Below are 21669 nucleotides of genomic sequence, written 5' to 3'. Positions count from 1 at the left end.
GTCCTAGGCTAACAAGCCTTAGCCCTCAAGAACACCAAGTGTAGGTTTTTTTTAATTCATTTTTTAGCTTTGATTCTTTGATTTAAGAGCTTGGATAGCTTCACAAAGCTCCCAGGAACATGTTGATCATCATATCAAGGTATCAATTGAACTGGATAGTGATCAATTTGTTCAAAATAGTTTGTGATCTAAAATTTAGTTTTTGATTCTAAGGTTGTTTTAAAGTGTAAAGTCATATGTGTCAAATGTATCTACAAAGTCAAACATAACACAGTTGGATCCATTCCAAGGAATAAAGTAACACTCGTTGGGAAAGGTTATTCTCAACAATCAGGAATTGATTACGGGGAGACATTTGACCTAGTAGCTTTGTTAGACACAATTCGAACTATAATTGCATTCGCTTCTTGCAAAGGAATGAAAGGATAGAAGCTTTATTAGCTCGATATCAAGTCAAATTAATTGCGAACTAAACGAAGAAGTGTATGCAGATCAACTTCAAGGCTTCATTCTTAAAGGAAAAGAATATAAGGTCTACAAGCTCTAAAAGGCGTTATATGGACTAAAACAAGCTCATCGCATTTGGTATACTGAGATCGACAACTACTTCAACTGAATCATATTCAAGAGGAGTAAGAGTGAAGCAACCTTGTATGTCAAAAGACAAGGTATTGATATTCTTATAGTCACTATGCATGTTGATGAACGAATTTTCACTAAAAACAACAAGAAGATGATCGAAGAGTTCAAAGATGACATGACTCAAAAGTATGAAATGAGCGATATGAGTCTACTTCAAAATTTCTTCGGCATGGAGATCTACCAAGAAGAAGGTACCGTCTTTATTTGCCAAAAGATGTATGCAGAAAAGATTTTTAAGAAATTCAACTTGTTCAGGTGTAATCCCGTCTCGACACCACTAATTATGGGGGAGAAATTGAAGAAAGAAGATGGAAGAGTAGTATATCTCACTCATTATTGTAGCCACATCGTTAATCTGCTATATCTTACAACAACCCGACCTAATCTCATATATGCAGCAAGCCGACTCTCAAGATTTATACAGAGCCCGAGTCATTTCCACCTTAGTGTAGCAAATTGTGTCTTACACTATGTCCAAGGAACAACCAACCTCGGTTTGAGCTTTCAGAAAAATCATGCACTTAACCTTGTCGGTTTTTGTGATAGTGATCTTGATGAATCCTTAGACAATATGAAAAGCACATCAGGATATTGTTTTTTCTTTTCGTTCAACAATGTTCAAGAAACAACAAACGGTTGCACAATCATCCGCTGAAGCCGAGTATGTCTCAGCATCACTAGCCACTTCATAATCAATATGGCTTCGAAATTTTTTAGCTGAACTCGGTCATCATTTGAATGAAGGAGTCATGATGTATTGCGACAACAAGTTTGCAAATGCTATGGCTAAGAATCCAATTAACCATAGTCGAACTTGACATATAACACTCAAACATCATTTTATCCGACAAGTGATAGAAGAAAGGGAAATTCAACTTGAGTTATGTCGTTGTGAGGAACATTATCTGACATTCTCACAAAAGTACTTCCAGGAGAGAGGTTCCAACAACTCCAAGCTAAGCTTGGAATCCGACAACACATCATGGGGAATGTTAAAATTTATGTGGTGTAACCTCCACCATATTGATTAGATATTATTAGACAATCAATTACATTATTTTCTTATCTTTTATTTTAAATCAATTATTAGTGAAACATTAAAATTCTCACATTGATTAACAAGATTTTTCAAATATTTTATAATCAATATATTAAGACTTTTAATTCAAGTATATAATAATCAAAACAATAATAAAATATCATTTTCTCTTAAAATCTCTTTTTCAAAATATTTTAACAGGTTGTTTGCATATTATGAACTTCCAGTAATTGTATATTAAGAAATATCACATATTAATTGAGACAAACATTTATTTGGAAGATATATTAATTATATGAATATAATGAATTATAATTAGTGAGACAATGTGGTAGTTATTCATCCCGTATCGATTATATTGATATAGTTATATATTTGGACAAGACAGGTACTCACTCATATTCAATCTTCATTTTTTATAATTCGGATATTAAGTATCTGATCCGACGGTACCCTAAATACCCCCAATATTATGATATTTATCTTCTCAATCTTACCTTTTGTAACTTGAAATAATAAAAAAAAAGAGGACTAAACTTAAAATTAGAGAGAAAAGATGTATGAGAGTATAAAAGTTCTAAATATTGTCTAGAATAATTTTATTATATATAAGCTATTTTCATGCATGAATGAGGTAAGAGTTTCAGAACCGGTTATGAACTCCTATCCATCCTCCATCTTTGAACTTGAGATGGATATTTCATTTTTATTCCCTATTCCCGATTTGTATTCTATTGACATCTCGGAGGATGGGAGAGATTGAGTGATGTGGGCAACTAAACTTAGTTAAGATTTTGGTTAGAGTGATCAACCGATCAGTTAGATTAATCGGTTCAATTAAGTCTAATTTTATCATTTATTTTACAAACTAGTTAACTGTATTAATAACGGTTTTATTATTCCCGTAGTTAACTAGCTAGAAATTTATTTTTTAAATTAATTATTAAATATTTAAAAAAATTGTATCATAATTATATATTTTTACATTATAATTCCATATTATTGTAATATTATAAAAATAATTTTACATAGTTCAATGAAATTATTTCAGTTAATTTTTTTAAAAAATTATTTTTTTTATAGAAATTATAATTTATATTTAAAAATAACTCTATATAAATTATAATTTAAAATTTAAAAATAACTAATATATTATTAAATATTATAATATATCTAATAATTAGAAAATAACTAATATAAATTATAAAATATAAATATATAATTAAATTATTATTAATTTACCTGTTAAATCTGTAAAATAATAATTTAACCGAAAATATAATCTTTTAACCAACACCGTTACAACTAGTTATCCAATAAAATGAAAAACCAGTCAATCAACTATATGTTGGAATATTTTTTCAAAGTCCAACGTTTTAGAAATAAATGAATGGTTTGTAGGGTTAATTTGTGTTCTATACTGAAATGAGAGACTGAAGGTGAAGCATTTGAGGTATTAAATCATCATTGGCCTTGTTTGGTAGTACGTCATTTGTCAATAATAGATTACATATTAGACTTTGTTCGAGAGATGTTATCTATATATATATATAACGATGCTTCATTTTTAAAGTGTTCGGATTACCGGGTCGAGAGCTATGGTTAATTTGGATATATATATATATATATGTAAGAGTAAATTGATACTTGGGTCCGATTATGGATTAACCCGCCTATAAACTTAAAACAGTTAAAAATAAAATTAAAAATGTTATAGGTATGCTTCGAACTTGAACCTAACAAAAACAAGTATAACATTTTAACCAACTAGGCTAATAACACTTTCTATTTTAAATTCGAACACCAAATTTGATGATCGCGGAACATTTTAACAATATAAGTTCAACTTTTTAACTAACTAATATATATATATAGATGTTTAATTTTTAAAGTTTCCGGATTGCCGGGTCGAGAGCGGTGATTAATTTGAATATATATGTGAGAGTAAATGGATACTTGGGTCGGATTGTGGGTTGACCCGCCCATAAACATTTTTACCGTAATATTTTTTTACAGTTTTTTATATTATTACTCGTGCAAATGCACGGAATACATGCTAATTTAAATAATTAGAGATAAAATAATAATGATAATAATATTAATTTGTGATAATTTTAAAAATATGAGAATGTTTGTTTTTTATAAAAAAAAGTTAAAATAAATTGGTATTAATATATATAAATAAAATAAAAAAATAATAATTTTAAATAATATGTATTTTAGTATTTTGATAAATGAATTGAGTGATTTGATCCATGAAGAGAAGAGAGAAGTGAAATGATGTATAATTTGATTTTTTTTTTTTTTAAATAACTCAAAATCACAATTTACGTAATTTGAATAATAAAATAATCTTTCCTTTTGTGGCTCATTGAGTAATTTGGTGAGAGTTTTTCTACTCTTTCCTTTTGTGGGGCTCATAGTAACTCTTCTCTCTTGTGGATCATTAACCTCTTTGGATCATTGAGTAATTTAGTGATTTGGGCAACTTAGTTAACATTTTGATTAGGGTGATTAATCGGGGACAATTAACCAATTAATCAGTTTCAATTAAATCTAATTTTATTCTTTATTTTATCAACTAGTTAACTGGTCAATGTTGGTAACGGTTTTATCGGGTGGGTTGGTTAACTATGAATTTTTTAAAGAGAAATAATTGGGAGATGAAATTTGAATGGGAATGACGTGACCACATCTTATTCGCTAAAAAATAACAATTTTGTTCACCTTTATCATTTCTTATGATATGGTGACAAACATTCATTCCTACATTTTCTCTCTTAAATTCCTTCCTCTTATTACTCTTCTCTTTTTTAAACTAATTATTAAATATTTAAAGAAATTTTATCATAATTATATGTTTTTTAAATTATAATTCCACATTACTGTAATATATAAAAAATAATTGTATATATTTCAATGAAATTATTTCAGTTATTTTTAATTTTTTTTTAAAAAATTATATAAATTATAATTTATTTTTTGAAAACAACTTTATACAAATTATAATTTAAATTTAAAAATAACTAATATATTATTAAATATTATAATATATCTAATCATTATAAAATAACTAATATAAATTATAAAATATAAATATATAATTAAATTAATATTAGTTTACCAGTTAAACCAGTAAAAAAATATTTCAATAAAAAATAGAACCTTTTAACTAAAACTATTTAACTAATCAAATGAAACCTATGGAGGTTAATTTGTGTTGTGATATCAGAATTAGAGGCATTTGTAGTAGTTGTCATTGTTATTTGTAAGTGATAATTTACCATATAGGCTTTGTGAGGTTATTTAAATAATTTGTAGAGAAAAAAATAATTAATAATAATTTAAAAAATATAAAAATATTTTTTTAATAAAAAGATTTAAAAAGTGTTGATATATATAAATAAAATAATAAATATTTTAGTATTTTATATAATGAATTAAATAATTTGATAAATAAAATATACAATATGATATAATCAGGAAGGTATGTGAACAAAATAATATTTTCTTTTGTGGCTCAGTAATTTGTTGTGGTTTTTGTAGTTTTTCTGGGACTCTTTCCTTTTGTGGATCATTGAGTAATTTAGTGGGAGTTTCTTTAGGACTAGGACTGTACGACAAACTGAAAGAAAGTGATTATCAGCTAAAAATAAAAAAACCCAATTTCATGTACAAATCAATATAATAATAAATAGACAATAATCTCATATGTAATATTTATGCAGGTCGGAGTCAATTTCTCTACCATTGATAAAAATAAAAAAATCCCCCTTTCTTTTCTTGTTTGTAGACTAGAATACTGTCATAATTTAACCACAACCGTTTCACTTATTCATCAGCAACTCAAGGTTTCAAAGGGATGGCTAAATCCAGCAGCTTCAGATATCAGATTCTCAAGGTCCCTACATAATCCACCTTGCATTACTGTTTGTATTGTATGACCAGGTTTTGTTATTATTATTATTTGCTTACTTTCTCCTCCTCCTTCTTCTCGCAAAGGACTTGAATTTTCTGGTTCTGAATTTTCACTAGTTAAAGCCTGTTGCAAGCACCAACTAGTCCCGTTTTTCTCCTTCTTCTTCATAGCTGCTTCTTCTTCCCCTTCTGTTAAGGAACTGTATCCCTTTTGAATCAACCTGTAAAGCCACAAAGCCGATGTTTTTGCTCTATCCCTAACAGACTCCATATCTCCTTCTTCCCCAAGCTCCACCCTGTCTAAAAACCCAATCGCCTTCTCAGGCTTGTGCCGCAGCGATAGCAGCAACTGGGCTCTCTCTATCTCCGACCGTGAACACCCATCTCTTCTCAATCCCATCAACACATTGTAATCCACAATATTCCCACTTTCTCCCACCGACGAAACTCCTCTCTGTTTCAATTTTTGTATTTTCGTGGTTAAACAACATACCCTTCCTATGACTTCTCTGCATTGAACCGTTTGTGGCTTCCAAGCAGGTCCGGGAAGACGTCCATCACTCAGAATTGAATTGTAAAGCAGTTTCATCTGTTCAAGATCTTGTAGACTTTCAATGAAGCATCCAATCGTTTCGAATAGAGAAGCTCTTATGCTTAATGCTTCCATGGATGTAGGATCCAATGCTAGGGCTTTATTACAATCTGCAATTGCTTCTGCGATTCTACCAAGCGACTTGTAGGCAGAAGCCCTGTGAACGTAACACTCTACGAGGATTAAGAACCCTTGTGGCGCATTGCGGCGACCTTCAACTAGCTTTGTCAAGTGACGGACGGCTTCTGAGTGTAATCCGGCGTGAAGGGCAGCGACGGCGGCCGTCTTGCGGCGGATCAGGAACTTTACGTTTGAAAGAAGCTGGGAAATAGTTTCGGATTCTGTCTTCGGTGGTAATGGCGGCTTCTGTTTGCCATCATAGGTTTGTAATACGGATAGATAGAAGTTGTCTTCCGTCCAGGAAATGCTCTCTTGACGGAACGCTTCTGCGGCTAGACGTTTTCCGGTAAGGAGGAGTAACATAGCGTCTTCCATTAGTCCCAAGTGAAAACATGCCTGTCCCAAAACTAAATACCTGCAACAACATGAATCAGTTATAATACATTGAGAAAGAGATTTACATGCAATTTGAAGAGATCTTAGTTAGGTTTTGATGAAGGAGAATGCCTGATGAAGTCGGTTGAAGATATCATTATTCAGTTACCTCCATTGTCCTTCCTTGCTGCCGCCGCGCTTATTCGACAGACTGGTGAAAATCTTATTTTTCTTCAAATCCGAGATTGAGAAGCACTTGAATAACGATTGATCGGTGTGCGGAGGCGAAGATGTGGTTCCGGTTCCGGTTCCGGAGGACATTGAGGAGTCATCATCCTCGTCGAATCTGAGGCTCAGACTGGGAATGTAGTCCTGAAGCATATCAGCGATTTCCTTAAAACGGCGAAGATAAATCAGAGATCGTGCTTTGAGTTCCATCGCTAGATCGAGAGTAGGAGAGAGAAGAAGAGCCGAATCGAGAATGTTTATGGCCAACGCAATGTCGGTGTGGTTCCATGTCGCGATTAGGCATCTGGCTTCTCTCACATAATTTTCAGCGATCTGTTTGTTGATACGGAAATCAAATCAAATCAAATACAACAGTCGGAAACACATCGATCAGGAAAACAGAATGATTGACATACCTTGTGTTTGCTAAGCCACCACCAATGCTTCTTCTCTCTTCTCTCCGGACACGAAGAAGAAGAAGTAGCCATGAATTGCTGTGAAAGGTTCGTATTTTCTCACCATTCCATTTTCCCTGTGAGGGAAAACAGAAATAAGCAAGAGAGAGTATGAGAGGAACGAGAGTTAATAGAAATTTAGAGAGAGAGAAGAGAGTGAAGCCTAGTTTGATTTATTGGTTATGGGGAAGTGGAAGCTTTAGCACACACATCAGCATTTGGTGGGTCACACAACTTATTATCATTTATTTCTAACTGGATTATACAGTGTTAATTGTTTTTGGGAAAATACTACATTTATTTATGGGTTGGACCAAAAAGGTTTTGACTTTATTTTATAATTGGGATTTTAAAAATTAATCTAATTATTAAATATTTTCATGTTTGAGAGATATTAATACATTGTTTGAATTGGGTTATTTAAAAAACTAGCATGTATCTCGTGCATTTATACGAGTGATAATATAAAAAAATGTGAAAAAAATATTACGGTAAAATTTTTAGGGGCGGATCAACCCATAATCCGACCCAAGTATCCATTTACTTTCACATATATCCAAATTAACTACAGCTCTCGAACAATTCAGACACTTTAAAAATTAAGCATCATTATATATATAGATTAGTTAGTTAAAAAGTTGAACTTATATTGTTAAAATGTCACGCGTTTATCAAATTATGGGTTGAATTTAAAATATAAAGTGTTATTAGCCTAGTTGCTTAAAAGGTTGTACTTGTTTTGTTAGGTTGCAAGTTCGAATCATACCTATAGCATTTTTAATTTTATTTTTAACCGTTTTAAGTTTATAAACGGGTCAACCCACAATTCGACCAAAGTATCCATTTACTCTTACATATATCCAAATTAACCACAGCTCTCGACCCGGCAATCCGGACACTTTAAAAATTAAGCATCATTATATATAGATTACGAAAAAAATAATATTTATCGATAATTTTGAGAATATAATAATTATTTATGGTTAAAAAGAGTTACAAAGTATATAAAAAAAATAATTTATAATAAAGGGTATTTTAATATATTAGCTAATGATTTAAATTATATGATTATAAGAGAGTAGTGAAATAATGTTTAATTTTATTTGAATTATTTAAAAACCCAAACTAATAATTCAGTTTAGTTTAATTGTTTTTAATTTATTTATCAAAGAATAGACCTATAAATAAATTTAAGTTTAAAATAAAGTTTAATTCTAATTATTTGTATTGTCTTATTACACAAAATTACTCTAGCCAATTATTACGCAAACGTTATATGTTCGGGGTTATATGTTCGGGATTAAACGTTGAATCAAACGTGGCGCTCAATCATTTTCATTTTCATTTTCATTTTCAGCCACAATGAGAGGCTCATTTTCATGCATTGCACTTTGATATATACATGTGGTTCCTTGTGATCCACTATTTGGAGGTGATAAACCAGCATCACATCAGCTACCATAGCATCCAAAAAAGAAGGCTTCATTCCAAAATGACAGCTGCAATCTGAGCTTGCTTGTCTCTTCTTGAGGTCAAGCTCAAGTTGTGTCAAGTACTCATCAGTCTCTTCAATTGATTCACCACATTTCATGTTGATTCACCATATTTGCCAAGTAATTCACCATATTTAATATGAGCTTAGTGGATATAAACTATGTCAAATTCTCCTCTCTTATTATGGTTTCACAAATAGCTACATGTTGCGATTTGTTACCAGAACCCTCTAGTGCTTCTGTTCATTTTTATGAGCATAGACAAACGATAATAAGAATCAGGACAAATATATATGGCATTTTTTAAAAAGGAAAAGAAAAGAGAGAGGTTCAAGAGTAACTAAGGAATCCCCTTTTAAGTGAAAAATATAAAATAACTAGATTAATAATTTTAAATCACAATTATAAAAAAAATTAATTATCGTAAAAATTTATATTTTAAATTGTTATTAAATTAATGTGGGACGTAGAGTTGGGCCATATATTTTTGTCATATATTTTTTTGTGTGGTTTGACATATTTTATAAAATCATGGATACACAAAATTTAATTTTAGATGGTTGATAAATTTAAGAGATAATCTCAACCAACCTTATTATAAATCTAATATATAATTTTTTTAAGTTCATTGAGAACTTGTCATGATATTGGTTTTCTTGAGGTGTTTTAAGGATTTTGTTTTAAAGAAATTTTGATTTATAAAAAAAAAAATATTTTTTGAGTATTTAAATGATTTAATTATTTTTATTTAAAATTTAAATTCAATAAAAGTAAAATAACAATATTTTAATTAATTAAATACTCAAATAATATATTTTTTAACAAAATATTCTAAAAAAACATTTTTTTAATTTGATTAGCCTTATCTCTTTAGGGGTATTTTAATGATAATTCTATAGAATTGTTAATTGACCTCTTACAATTTTATTTCGGTCAACTAACATCTCAAAAAAACACGTTTGGACACGCTTAGCCTTGTCCTCCTATATATTTCTTTTAATGATAGGTTCTATAGAAACTCGACGATCCTATTTGTCAAAGGCATGGCCTCAACCACCAACTCTTTTACTGACCAACAAATCCCCATTGTTTCATCCAACCATCTCCTCCTTAATTGGCCTCCTATCATTTCATTTTGGTCAACCAACATCTCATAGAAAATCTTTTTTAATTCTCTTAGCTTTTTCCCTCTCTAAAGGTATTTTAGATAGGATCCTTAACCTACCTCTTACCATTTTATTTTGGTCAACCAACATCTAATAGAAAACCTTTTTCGATCCTCCTATCCTGATCCCCTATAAGGGTATTTTAGTGATGTATTCTGTAGGAACTCGACGATCCTATTTGGTCAAATGTCTGACCTCAACCAACTCCTCCTTACTGACCAACAAATCTTATTTTCTCCAAATTCAACTATTACCATTTCATTTGGCCAACCAACATCTCATAGAAAATCATTTTTTATATGTTTAGCCTTATCCCCTCATAAGGATATTTTAGTACTAGGCTGAACTGAACTATCATATTTGATCAAATGTCTAGTCTCAACCACCTCCACTTTTATTGATAAATAATTCCCCTTATTTCACCCAACCATCTCCTCCTTAACCTATCTTTTACCATAAATTTTAGCAAACAAACATCTCATATAAATATTTTTCTATCTATATAGTCTTATCCTCATTTAAAGGTATTTTAGTGATAGGTTCTAAAATATCTCTAACTAACCTCTTACCATTTCATTTTGGCCAACTAACATCTAATCAAAAACCCATTTCGACATTCTTAGCTTTATTCCCCTATATGGGTATTCTAGTAATATGTTCTATAGGAATTGGACGATCTTATTTGGTCAAATGTCTAGCCCCCAACCATCTCCTCCTTTACTGACCAACAAATTCTATTATTTCCCAAAATTAACTATTATTCCCTAACCATCTCATCATTATAAATATTTTCTCTTATAATCTTTTACCATTTAATTCCGACACCGACCTCTTACCATTGATTTCGGCCAAACGACATCTCATAGAAAACCATTTTCTATAGGGAACTAGACGATCCTATTTGGTCAAATGTCTAGCCTCAATCATCTCCTTCTTTACTGACCAACAAATCTCTATGTTTCCCCAAATTGAACTATTATTCCTTAATATTCTCATCATTATAGTCATTTCCTCATATCATTTCACTTTGGCCGACTAACATACTGTAAATCGAAAAACTCTTTTATAGGGAACTAGACCATCCTATTTGGTCATATGCATAACCCCAACTATTCCCTCTTTTACTAACCAACAAATCACAAGTGTTTTCCCCAAATTAACTATTATTCCTTAATCATCTCATCATTATAGATATTTCATCTTATCATTTCACTTTGACCGACCAATATACTCTGAATCGAAAAAGCCTTTTCCTCCTTTACTGACCAACAAATATCATTGTTTCCCCAATATAACTATTATTCCCTAATCATCTCATCATTATAGACATTTCCTTTTATCATTTCACTTCGTCAACTAACCTACTCTAAATCAAACTATTATTTCTAGTATTTTGCACCAAACAATCTCGTCATTAAATAAATTTTATCCACATTTCGGCCAACCAACCGTCTTTATGTACATGTTTATTCAGCATTACTCTTTCATATAAAATTTTATAATTATTATAAATTTACGCTATTCGAACTTTTGGTCTTTATTATGTATTATGAACACTTAACAATTACACCACATAAGATTGTTGACTTATTTTTATAATTTTATGTATGAATATAATTGATATGACTAATAATTAAAAATAAACACTCAATTCATATTAAAAAATCTAATCATTAAGTTTCAAGTGAAGAAAAAATATTATATTTAAAAATCAAAATTAAAAAAAATGTTTAAATAATGGTGTAACTAAAAAAATCCAAATTCTTGCAAATTAAGAATTATATATAATGTGTTAAAAAAATTTGTTTTAAAAAAATATAAATAAATATGTTGAGAAAAATTAAAATCAAAGTAAATAAAGAAAATAGTTAATTAAGTGAGAAGTAATTAACTTAAAAATAAACAAAAACTATGAAATATTAAACAACAGAATTTTGATAATGTTTAGAACGAAATTTTGATGATGTTTAGTTGTGAATAAAGCTAGATGTTTAAACAAAATAAAGCTAAGTTGTCTATTTGTCTTTGTGCAGGTGCATTAGACTATGTTAACTTAGACGTGGTCTAAGCAGACTTTATAGACGTAGTTAGACGAGGACGTCTAACTCCATTAGACTTGGTCTAATGGGAAACGTAGTTAGACGAGGATGTCTAACTCCATTAGACTTGGTCTAATGGGAAACGTAGTTAGACGAGGATGTCTAACTCCATTAGACTTGGTCTAATGGGAAACGTAGTTAGACGTGGTAGTCTAACTCCGTTAAACTTGGTCTAATGGGAAACGTAGTTAGACGTGGTAGTCTAACTCCGTTAAACTTGGTCTAATGGGAAACGTAGTTAGACGAGGACGTCTAACTCCATTAGACTTGGTTTAATGGGATGCGTAATTAGATGAGGGCGTCTAACTCCATTAGATTTGGTCTAATGGGATACGTAGTTAAGCGAGGACATCTAACTCCATTAGACTTGGTCTAATGGGATGCGTAGTTAGACGTGTTAGTCTAACTCTATTAGACGTGGTAGTCTAACTCCATTAGACTTGGTCTAATGAGATGAGACTAGGACGTCTAACTCCATTAGACTTGGTCTAATGGGATGCGTAGTTAGACGAGGATGTCTAACTCTATTAGACTTGGTCTAATGGAATGCGTAGTTAGACGTGGTAGTCTAACTCTTTTAGACTTGGTCTAAAGGGACGCGCGGTTAGACGAGGACGTCTAACTCCCTTAGACTTGGTCTAATGGAGCTCGTTTAATGCCTTGCTTTAGCAGTTGTCTGAAGAAAACATACGTCTAACCTTAATCAACTAGTTGTCTGCTACTCTTGCTCCACTCACTCATGTACAGTCTAACAAGCTAGCTAATTGTATCAAATGAACGAACTCCACGTACGCAAATGTCCTTCCAACAGTTTGTCCAGTACAAGACAATATTAGGAGGATATTCAGCGCACTACTAGTTCGGTACGACCACGATCCATTTGCTCAAAGTCTGTTGCATTATGGTAATTTGGGAGGTCTTCCAATGGGCACTTGCCACGTGTCCATGAAGAAGATTCGACTGTTGGTGTCCTTCTACTACAAATAGATGCTCAAGGACAACGGACGAATCACTAGTTACTGAATTCACAAGTTTACTCTTGCTCTTACTAATTTCTTTCATTCTTCAAGTTCAAGAGAGAAAGATTCAATTACTGTCTAGCTGTGAGAATATTGTTGAGAATATTGTAAGTTGAACAGAGGTTGTTCTGTTCAACAAGAGTTAGCTAGTTCAGTAAGTTGTATTTGATTCAAAATATTTAGTGGATATTCTTCCGGTTGTGGAAGAAAGGGTGGCGTGGGAGCTTTATCTCCGAACATCCATAAAAATCCATATGCTTTTTGTCTTTCATCTTCCATCGGTTCAAAGCTTCAAATCCGACGAACACTTCCGTACTGGAATCCGTTTCAAGACTTTGAAGGATTTGTGGAGAATAGAAACAGAAATTAATCCCTCACAGGATTACTATCGAATCGTTTATCATAAACTGTTAAAAATAGTCAAACCCTAATCTTTATTTCTAGCATCGATCCTAACAAAATATGTAACTGAAACCCCCTAAAAAAACGTCCCTTTGGAGTGGGTCCTGGTAAAAGTTCAAGGTTCGAGAAGTTTAATATCGATTTGTGAGCAGGAATTTTCTCTAAAAATAACACATTACTTTGAAAGATGTCACTGGTTATGACAATTTTTAAAAAAATTAATTGAAAGTAATTAAATTCAGGGGTTCAATTTTAAATAATCCGAGGATTTATCAAATTACAATTTGATTTACAAAATCCATTAGTTTAAATTTATTAAACATAATTAATATTAAAGATGATTTATTTTGAAACATAGTCGCCAATTAATTTTTTTTTTAAATCAATAAAAGATGACATATGTATACAAATGTATTGACCAAAGTTTTGTTAGTTCATAGTTTGGTGATACTTGGGAAAAGGCTTTTGCGATTTATGCTCTGTACCTGTTTTAAAAACTGCATCTACTTATAAAGTTGACTTTTAAAAACCGATTGTATAATGTTTGAGTTTTAACCGATTATTTTTCTAGTCCTAGTCATGCTTATAGGTTTTAACGTTATTTAAAATATTGAAACAATAATATTTAAGCTACTGGTACTTGTTGCGGATGATAAATATGGTAGAAATACCTAAAGAATATCAGTCATTTTTAAAATCTTTAAGGTTAAAAATAAATATCAAACAAGCCTTTGTCAAAATATTTTTGTGGAAATATCCCAAAAATATTTAAAATGTATTTTTTAATTTTTTCAGGATTTTTAGAAAATGATTTGGAGTCCCAAAATTACAAAATTAATTTTGAATTTTTAAAAGTGGAACCAAATAGGCCTTAGGACCGGACTTAAGGCTGGGGTTCGTTTTTGTCGATCGGGGTCTAAAGACCCTCGGTCTGGGTTCGGGATCTCTCGGTTTGAGTACCAAAGTCTCTCGGTTGAGGTGCTAAGGACTCTCGGTCCTTGGCTGATCTTATCGGTCTAGGTGTGAAAACTATCGTTCCTAGACTAGCTTGAGGCTAGGTTTCTCTATTGAGATGTATAAACCTCTCGGTTTGGGGCTAGCTTTGGGCTAAGACGTTCATCGGTTCTGGACTTGGTAGCTCTTAGTCCTGGGTCTAGAACAATCGGTCCCAGGGTTAGACCTCTCGGTCCTAGGTTTTACGAGTCCTGGTCTCGAACTCATGTCTCTTGGTCCTAGGAGTCTCAGTCTCAAGTTTGGATTTCTTGGTCGTGGGCCCTAGGAGTCTCGGTCCTAGGTCTGAACTTTATCGGTCATAAGTCATAGTCATAAGTTAAAAACATCGGTTCTAGGTCTCGATCCTAGCTTATTTTCTTAGTCCCTAGTCTCGGTTCGGAGCGTGGATCCTTAGTCCTAGGCTAACAAGCCTCGGTCCTCAAGAACACAAGGATCCAATTTTTAAAATTCATTTTTTAGCTTTGATTCTTTGATCTAAGAGCTTGGGTAGCTTCACAAATCTCTTAGGAACATGTCGATCATCATCTCAAGGTATGGATCGACCTAGATGATGATCAATTTGTTCAAAACATTTTATGATCAAAAATCGATTTTTTTATTTTAAGGCTATTTTGAAGTGTAATGAGCTATCACATAGCTTCCTTATACTACATATACTTGATTGGTACCAAAATAAGAACATTGACTATTCGTTTTTACTTAATCAAGAACTCCAAAATTTCATTTACTTTAGAAAATTTTGATTTTGATCAAACATGATCGGGATTGATCAAACATGATCCAAATAGTTTCCCAACATGTTTACAATCATGTTGGGAAGCTTTCTAGGCTATGATTCGATCGAATTAACCCAAGAACAGAAACCCATTTTTTTATTATTGAAATTCAAATTTGGATTTTTGTTATTTAGATCGATTGATCGGTTCTATTCTATCCAGATAGTTTATAAATCATATAGGGATGAATTCTCAACCATAAACAGTAAGCATACTAGCTTATGCAATTTGAAATAGAAATTTCAAATTTAAACTATAAATATGAATTAGAGGTTGATTGGAACCTTACCAAGGATTGTAGAACACTCCTTGATCTTTATGAAAACTTTCTAGATGCTCATATCCAAGCTTTAAGGCCTTAAATAGACAATTCGAAAAATCTGAAATTTTGAAGCTTTAATGGAGGATTTTGATTTTCTCCGATTTAAGGGTTGTGTGTTGGTTCATTAGCTTCAGAATGACTTTTGATTATTCTTGGCATGTAGTCGCCGGAATAAGTAATGACGAGGCCTACAATTGTAGGGAGAATGATCACCATCGTAGGGTGATCACTTTGGGCTTTGAATGAGTTTATTTAGTGGACCAACATGAGAGTTCGAAAATTTCAAAATCAACACGGGTTCTTCATGCTTATTTTGACGGCATCTCGATGAAGAAGGCAATTGGAGGTCAAAACATCGTTGTTTTGATGGCGTCCTAGCATTCCGTCTTGACGTCGTTAGCGTTTAGTGATCTGTTAGCGTTCTAGTTAACGGGTGTCTCCTAATCTGCTACCACCTGGGCGCGCGTCCCCTCGACTACAACGGCTACGCGGAACGCTCTAGCAAGTTGGATGAAGAATGGGCGTTCATCCGAGGGATGCAATTCCGGATGCAACCATTTTATCTATTTTCGTCTACACCTGATTACAAATATTTGTTTTTATTTAAAACATTAAGGGTTTATTCGAAATTAATTTTTCTTTCACCCTTTTGGCTTTAATTTTGACATTTTTAAATAAACAAAATATTAAAATAAATTTGGCAAATATTTTACCATTTTTTTTTATATATTTTTAGGTTTCAAATAAATAATTATTTTTAGATGAAATGGATAAAACAATTCATTAAAAAAATTATTTTTGTCTTTTAATTTTTCTAAAATTATTTTGAGATACTAGTGAATATATTTTTATCTCCATATGAATAGTTTTATATAATAAAAAATATTATATATTTCTATGATAAGAAAAATTATATAATATATTTAATGATTTTTCATATAAAGGAAAAAAATCAAAATGAGAATAGGCATTACTCATCATCATTTTCAGTTCACCACTCTTTCATTACAAGAGGAAGGGGAATGGAAAAGAGAAGAGGAGGGACAAGAGGAAGAGGAAGACAACCTATTGAAAGATTAAGTTGGTATAAAAATTTTGATTGAAGATAATTAGGATTTGATACAATTTGTAATCTTTGTTTATAATCTCTGTTTTTCGTATGTTTGATGTCTACTAATCAGCTTAAAGCTTTAAGGTCGCTTGATTGTCATCTTTTAATCATAGTTAGGGTTTGTCTAGCTTTGATTCTTGACCCTCCCACTTTTGTTTATATATATACATTATTATAAAGTATTAGTATTATTATATTATTTAAATAAAAAATTTATTAATTAGAGAATATATTTATATGATTAGTGAAAAATTCCTACACTACGACCGAGAATTCTTCGCACTCGATCGAGGAATCCTAGCCCATGATCGAGAGCTTCCTACACTAGACCGAGAGCTCCTAATCCAGGACCGAGAGTCCCCGTACCTCGATCGAGGACTCCCCACATCCGACTAAGAGGTCTCGGCCCATGTTCGAGGGGTTTTAGCCCTAGACCGAGAGATCGACACCCTTGACCAAGAGGACCGGTCCTAAGGCCAATTTGTTTGGGATTTTAAAATGTCTTTTTTTTTAATTTGAAGCCCTAAATCATTTTCTAAAAATCTAAAAAAATAAAAAAAAAATTCAAAACATTTGTTTAGAATATTTTCACAAAAAATATTTTGATAAGGGTCTGTTTGAGATTTATTTCTAAATGTTAATGTCTTAAAACTGATATTTTTAGGTACTTTTCTCAACCATCGTCGACATCAATCGTAGGTACTAGCATTTAAATATTATTCTAAAATTTTAAATGCAAGAAAAAGTTGCGTATGTGTAGGACTTGAAAAATAATTGATTAAATAAAATTTAATAAAACTAATTTTTTAAAAGACAAGATTTTATAAAGTATATATCGTTCTTTAACGGGTACGTAGAATATAACTCGAAAGTTCTTTCTCAAGTATCATCAAACATCGAATTCAAAATAATCTCTAGTCAAATATACATTTGTATACGTATAAGCATTTTATATTAGTTTTAAATTAAAAATCAATTGACGATTCTTTCATAAAATAAATAATATTTTAAAATAATTAATTTTAAATACAGATCTCTTTCAATCATAACTTGATCTAAAAGATTATTTAAATTTGATCACAAAAAATTAATTATTGTTATAACTAATTCAAAATGTCACATATATTTTTGTATAAATCTTTTAAAATAATGTTATATTAAAAGATTTTCGACATGCAAACTGATGCTGAAATTTCTTGAACCTCATGTTTTTTCGAGACGAGGGATTTCCAGATGTTACAACTTTTTAGCAACTTTACTATGATTAAATTATTTAACTCAAAAACAGAAAATTTGGCTATTGAAATTGTTTTTATTACATTTTCAAGTTAATAGGAACATCTAACATGCATATCACATGACAAATGCATATGCTTTTATCCTAATAAATGTCTAGACCTATAAAGGTTACATAACCCTAATTACTTTAAAAAAATACACGATAGAACTTGGTACTTCTAAAATCTATGTGAAAATATTGTTGATGTGGAACAACAACTTGTTACTAACTGAGAAATGTTGCAAAAGTTTGACCTAGAATGCTTGAGATCAACCATTCTCTTTAGCAATGAGTTGTCCAATAAAACGTAGACATTTTGGGGATGAGAGAAAATTCTTAATTGAGTTGATACTTCCCAGTTTATGGCAATGTTAACCTCCCTCCACTATCGGTGCATAATACTCTCTTATGATTCACCATAACACAAAAATCTCAAATACTCTAAATCCAAGTTGGTTGTTTGATATGTCAAACAACTAACCTCGTCAATAAAACCATTGCCTTACTACTATATATGTACTATGTGTATGTATCTATAGACAAATGAACATTTGTGAGTATGTTCCTTCTTCAAAACAAAAACATTTTTGTAAATTGTTTTATAAGTTCAATCACAGATGATGACTATGTTGGACGATGTCGCTCTAATCCCTTGAATCGTCAACTTCATGAAAATGGATGGAATCATAGGATTTATGGGTTAAACCCTATCATGAGGCTCATCAACTTTAAAATAAATAAGAACTTCATGATGCAAGTTTAAAGAAGATGGAGCCTTGTCTCAAGAACCTTCCTCATGGGAGAAAGACAGATGTGCCATACCATAGAGGAATTCAGGGCTATCTTAATGATTGACAACAAAAATATTCTACACTCAAACCTTTTGTAGAATCTATGTCATTACGAAAATTATTACAACAAGAATTCAGATATACTAAAACAACATCTTAAAGCATCATGAGGAATGATACTATTGACTTCCACAAATGGACTAAGATGGAGGTTAGGAATGGAGAAATTCCTCTAACTTAGGCTCATCAATGATGACAGTAACTATACTACTGACTCATTTCTTCCTGGCCTCGTTAGGTAATAAACCATCCTCTAAAATCCTATAGGTTACATATCATCTACATAAAGGAAACAAAGACCCCCGTGCCTCATCTTAATAGAAACATTCATGGGGGCTAAATGAATCATTTCTAACCTCCAACATGAATAAAAAGAGTATCACCTCTAGTACTCTATATATGGATTCTCGATAAACTTGAGCGCCTCCCACCAACATTCCCTAGTGACTCCATGGGTCCCGCTCTTCAACATCTAAGAATGAAAAGAGTCATACTCGAGCCTCTCATACGGAACAATGATTCTATTAGAGAATTGCTCCCATGGTATCCTATCAAGAACATATCATACATGATGGATAACGAACCAATCATTTTACTCATGGATTAGGAATGAGTCACTTCTTACTACACTCATGACTTCTTTAATTAGTTTGGTCATGATATCATGCCCCCTTATATGGGAAGTATTATTGCCATAGATAGGCCAATATACCAAAAGTCTTACATCGACTATCTCAAAAAATAGCACAACGTCTCAAAAAACGAAGAAATTACCTAACATATATCATCGAAGAATACAAGCGAGCCAAAAAGAACGAAGAAGATGAAAACTCAAGTGTAGGAACATACTATAGTATGACTTAAAACCTACCGCCTTTGTCGTTACTTTTCCTATCTAGATCTCTCTATAAATATAAACAAGAGAAATGCATGTACATAACAAACTATTGACTATTTTGTATAATAATTCGTGTGTTTTCTATATAGTAGATCATAAAAGAGATGTTCATTCTCTAAGATTCATATACATGCATATACATTACATTGTACTTAGAATACAAATACAAACCCTCACATTTTAATAAATTGCAGTATATGATTGTGAACAGACGTTACGACCCAAAGAAAAATAGATATGGTAACTAGATGCTTCATATGCCGTGAAATGGTTGAAGAAACACCAATATCTGAATAGTTTTTACGACTGAGTTCAAGTAAATCAAGGCAACTCTCTAGTATGTGACAAAAAAACTCGCAATGATCACGAATTTTTTTTGGCTAATCACCATATACCATCCACATCCCAAAACATGCCTTCGTGCTCTTGTATTTCTACCCAGCCTATTCTAGTTTGTTTATGCCTATCAATCCCAATCCTCTCGGTCCTCGAACTCAAGAAGAAGTCTCATACTACGAAGACTTGGAAGAAGATTTTGATAGAACCATGAAGGCTTAACATGGGACTAATGAAGATGAGCTTAATCCCATGGGACCTTAGGGAAAATTAATCCCAATGGCTAATCATATCCACCCTCTACCGAATACGAACGCCAAATGACCCAAGTTCGAGCTATGAAAGTTGAGATGCAAACACAACTCAATAAAATGGCCAAGGGTAAAATTGTCGACGAACATTATGACTGGAAGTATGCAATAAAAATGACCGAACAAGCAGTCATTCTAATAGGTATTAAATTACCCTCCATATCCAAATATATTGGCAAAAGTGACCCATCCATCTTTTTCTAAATGCATATGTCTGCAATGATTTTTTTACGACTTGGAGAGTCAACGGTATTCCATCTATTTCCTTAATATCTTGATCATGCTTCTTTGCGTTGGTTCAATCAAATGATGCGAGAACCCGCGGTGAACCGAAGGTTCTTGAGAAGTTTCTGATGGTGTGATCAATTGCTTGTGAATGTCTTTGCGAGGGAAATTAAATACATATCAATCCTTATTTACTGAAACTATTATACAAGATAGAAAAAAATAAAAAAAATATTGTATAAAAAGGAAGCACAAGTAAAGCTCTATTACTTTTAGACTTAGTCGGCGAGTCCTCCAGATAGTAAGGAAATTTGTGATCCGCGATGTGCGGGGAGATAAAGGGTATGAACCTGCAAAGGTCTCCAAGGACTCACCTGAGTAACCTTCAGGAGGATTTGCCCGAGTACACCTAGATTGTTGTATTTTGGATTTAAATATATATGTAGAACATATTATTAGATTAAATTCATGGGCTTAATGATTATGAAATGAATAATTGTAGATACCCGTTTAGTATTTGTTTATTTGGTGACGTGACAAAACAAGTATTAATAATATGGTGGGCCTTCTTATATATTGTGGGATTTAACAATATATGGGCTTCAACTAGGGTTAGGTCCCTGAGACAAGTATTATTTAAGAAACAGGAGAGGGAGATTCAAAGATGAACTCTCACGCCTTCTCTCTCTCAACTCTCCTCCGTTTTCTTGTCCTTTGATTTACCCCGTCAATATCAGAGGAGAATGGATAATACTTAGTCTTGGAAGAACTAGCCGTTCCTTTCAAGAACAGATCAATCTGGATCTACAATGGGATCATCTTCAGGTACGCTTCCGCTGCGTTATAATTATAGTCTATATTCATGATTAGGATAATGATAAATTTCTATCAGTTTGGGATAATCAAGAGGCAATTACCTCCCAAATGGAAGATGTCAGACCTTGTTTAGGTATCACCAACAAAAGGTAGCATATCTACAAACCATTGAGAAATTAGTT

General features: G+C 32.1%; 1 protein-coding gene across 1 annotated transcript; it reads right to left on the bottom strand.

The window, feature by feature from the left end:
* Positions 1–5334: 5334 nt before the first annotated feature.
* On the bottom strand, positions 5335–7522 carry LOC124921362. Its single transcript, XM_047462016.1, has 3 exons — positions 7331–7522; positions 6856–7247; positions 5335–6726 (listed from the first exon to the last, which is right to left on the bottom strand). The coding sequence occupies exons 1-3, from the start codon at positions 7400–7402 to the stop codon at positions 5520–5522; spliced, it is 1671 nt and encodes a 556-aa protein (XP_047317972.1). The 5' UTR covers positions 7403–7522; the 3' UTR covers positions 5335–5519.
* Positions 7523–21669: the final 14147 nt, after the last annotated feature.

This window comes from Impatiens glandulifera, chromosome 1, assembly GCF_907164915.1.
Source record: "Impatiens glandulifera chromosome 1, dImpGla2.1, whole genome shotgun sequence".
Classification (NCBI taxonomy): Eukaryota; Viridiplantae; Streptophyta; class Magnoliopsida; order Ericales; family Balsaminaceae; genus Impatiens; species Impatiens glandulifera.
Note: the sequence above shows the minus strand (reverse complement) of the source record. Positions and strands in the feature narration are given on the sequence as shown.

Coding starts and splice junctions, on each gene's coding strand:
- LOC124921362 (XM_047462016.1), bottom strand. CDS start 7,402: ATGGCTACTTCTTCTTCTTCGTGTCCGGAGAGAAGAGAGAAGAAGCAT. Junction 7,248..7,330: donor GGTGGCTTAGCAAACACAAG/GTATGTCAATCA, acceptor ATCAACAAACAG/ATCGCTGAAAATTATGTGAG. Junction 6,727..6,855: donor AGCAAGGAAGGACAATGGAG/GTAACTGAATAA, acceptor ATGTTGTTGCAG/GTATTTAGTTTTGGGACAGG.